The sequence below is a fragment of the Montipora capricornis genome, chromosome 2 (assembly GCF_036669925.1).
Source record: "Montipora capricornis isolate CH-2021 chromosome 2, ASM3666992v2, whole genome shotgun sequence".
Classification (NCBI taxonomy): Eukaryota; Metazoa; Cnidaria; class Anthozoa; order Scleractinia; family Acroporidae; genus Montipora; species Montipora capricornis.
Window position 1 is genome coordinate 36,506,276 of NC_090884.1, and position 2,500 is coordinate 36,508,775.

Genomic DNA, 2,500 nt, shown 5'->3' on the forward strand with positions numbered 1-2,500 from the left:
TGGCGGTTTTTCTGGTCACTGGGCCTGAGTGTTATCCCCATGATAGATGTTTCGGCCCGTGGATCGTTTACCGAGATTTTTCACTGCTTTCGGATACCCGTCCACGACAGCCAATTGTCCCCAAAGGGGCAGTGAGGGACAAAAAGGTCGGCCCGCTTTCTTAGTCACAGCTCATGCAGTATAGTCGCGTCGATCGACGATGCCGGTTTAGACTGAAACGGTTGGGTGACAGCCCTGGATTCACAACTCAGAAATCTAACAACGCAGTACCCCCGACCGAGCAATTCAGTTTATTTTTTACTGATACATAAGGTTGTGGAACACACTTAATGAACATTTCTCTGTTATCTATCCCATTCGAAATCACGCAGTTTCAATCGGCAAGCCAGAAAAAGCGATATATGTGTTTTACAAATACTTGCCGTTGTACAGCATGGCGCCTAAGGACCAACCCAGGCTAAACCCTCTCATCTTCTTACCAACTTCGATTGTCTTATCTGCGGGCAGACGGTACCCCTTTGCCAAAAGCTCATACACGAAATTACTCTGAAAGCAATTAACTTTAGCATACGGGTCACTGTTGACATCCTGGAATCGCCGAGCACAAACGTTTCGGGAACTGACCTCAAACATGGCGGGTGATAGCGATTTTGTGCACTTATAACACAGCATTCCTGTACCCAAGGCGGTGTAAAATATCCCAGAAAACCCAACAAAATCCCCTTGCAAACGAGGTTGATCATAGAACGGGCAATTGGGGCGTTTGCAGAAAAAAGTTTCTTCAATGATTGATGGGCAAAGTGGAACTAAGGCCGACCCTTTAACTTTGACCTTTGACTACCAATCGTGATTACCTCTTCGTAACCTTTGTGATGACAAGGACTTGAAATCTCATTTGAGGCTGTTTGATTTAACAAAATTGCTTCGAGGTATTTCTTGCGAGCCTCGGTCGCCCCATAGCCAAGATAACTCCTGGCGAAAAGGTGATATTGTTGCCCTCCCAACGTTATAGTAAAGGTATCTTTAGTGGGGTTATCGAAAGTGTTTTGATGGGAAGCCCCGCCCAAGTCTAAAATGCCGCTGGTTTGGTGAGGACAACTAGGAACAAGATGACCCTTCAGAAAATTTACAGTAATCCAAGCGTAGATCCCTTCAAAAGCTCCCGAAAGTATTCTGGCATTTTGCGAATCAAACATTTGCATTTATCACTTAAGACTTTTTGAACCTCCACGAGTATGGCGCTAGCTTGGTGCGGAGGCAACAGACGCATCCCTGCGGTGGCAAAGAAGAACACTTGAGTGGATCTTTGTGCTTCCTTAGGTATGGTGTTTATCGCTGAGATCAACAGGGGCGTTAGATACTCCGTTTGGGTTCCCAGCCAGGCTAGCGATTCCAGGCTCGACTTTACTAGGAGAGGGGTCGAGCTGTTGAATGTCTGTTAAATCTAACGGAGGGGAGGCCACGTTTATTTTGTAGATCTCTACTTTGGTTTTGCTGGAGCCTGCATCGAATACAATGGCGTGCTTGGCGACATCTGAGACCGCGTTCTGCAACTCGCCTTGGAAAGGCACGAAGCGTCAGAAACATGTCAGCAGTTTTGATGCGCTGATGAAGAGCAGTAGGATCAATGACCATCGATCCATTGTCACCGAGGCCTGAGAGAAAAAGTAGTGATATCATTGGTTGAGAAATAATCTTTTCGCACGTCTTTCAGAGTGGGGATAGAAGTTACGAATCATGTGTTGTTCACTTTTGTTTAATATATCAAGGATAAAGTAGACATCACCTATGCCAACCAGAGCCTTGATTGCCGAAACGAAGAGTTCTTTTGTCACAACTGGCTGCCACGTTTGAAGAACAAAAAAAAGAACTTTTGTAAGTAGACATCTTCTTATGATAGACGAAAAACAACAACGTTTTCCAGCGAAACGTTGCTTTTCCGTCGATGAAGAACCACATGTCCAAACTTGTATACTGATAGCGTATAAAACCTTGCATCAAGGATGCAAGTCGTTGAGTGTAACCAATTTCTCTAGGCTCTAAAAACAATCGACGGAGGAAAAATTGGAAGATCAGACTTCAAGTAGACAAAAATGGCAATGGACAGTAATTTTTCTTATCTAGGCGTGGCAATTTAAAATAAGCATTGTATTCAGGACAAAATTAACAGAGGCACCCAACGTCAATTTTCGGAATATACCTGTTCGGAAGACGATTTGTGGTCTAGAATTTTCGGAACATTTGTTATTAAATTTCTTGCTTGCCTGCCTATCCTAGGATTTTCGAACATCTAAAAATTGGTATCATTGCCCATTTTTAACGGATTTTTACCCTAAAAAGGTCACCTAGAATTTTCGGGAGCCTTTTTTCCGGCTGGAATTTTCGAAAAGGTAAGTATTGATCCCTATAATTTTCGGATCACTAAACTTTCAGCTGGGAAATCCGAACAGATGAAAAATGTTTAGGAGATAAAAATATGTCTATATCTACCGTTTAAATA

The 2,500-nt window shown here is 43.3% G+C and overlaps 1 protein-coding gene and 1 pseudogene across 1 annotated transcript in view; both read right to left on the bottom strand.

The window, feature by feature from the left end:
* Positions 1–276: 276 nt before the first annotated feature.
* LOC138020434 (uncharacterized) overlaps positions 277–2,500 on the bottom strand; it is a 21,173-nt gene continuing 18,949 nt past the window's right edge. Inside the window, exons 4-5 of the mRNA XM_068867424.1 lie at positions 1,362–1,655; positions 277–1,150 (exon numbers count right to left, since the gene is read on the bottom strand). Coding sequence (XP_068723525.1) covers positions 1,646–1,655 — 10 coding nt within the window. The 3' untranslated portion in view covers positions 277–1,150; positions 1,362–1,645. The remainder of the gene's footprint in view (positions 1,151–1,361; positions 1,656–2,500) is intronic.
* LOC138020443 (ectonucleoside triphosphate diphosphohydrolase 3-like) lies at positions 409–1,577 on the bottom strand (annotated as a pseudogene).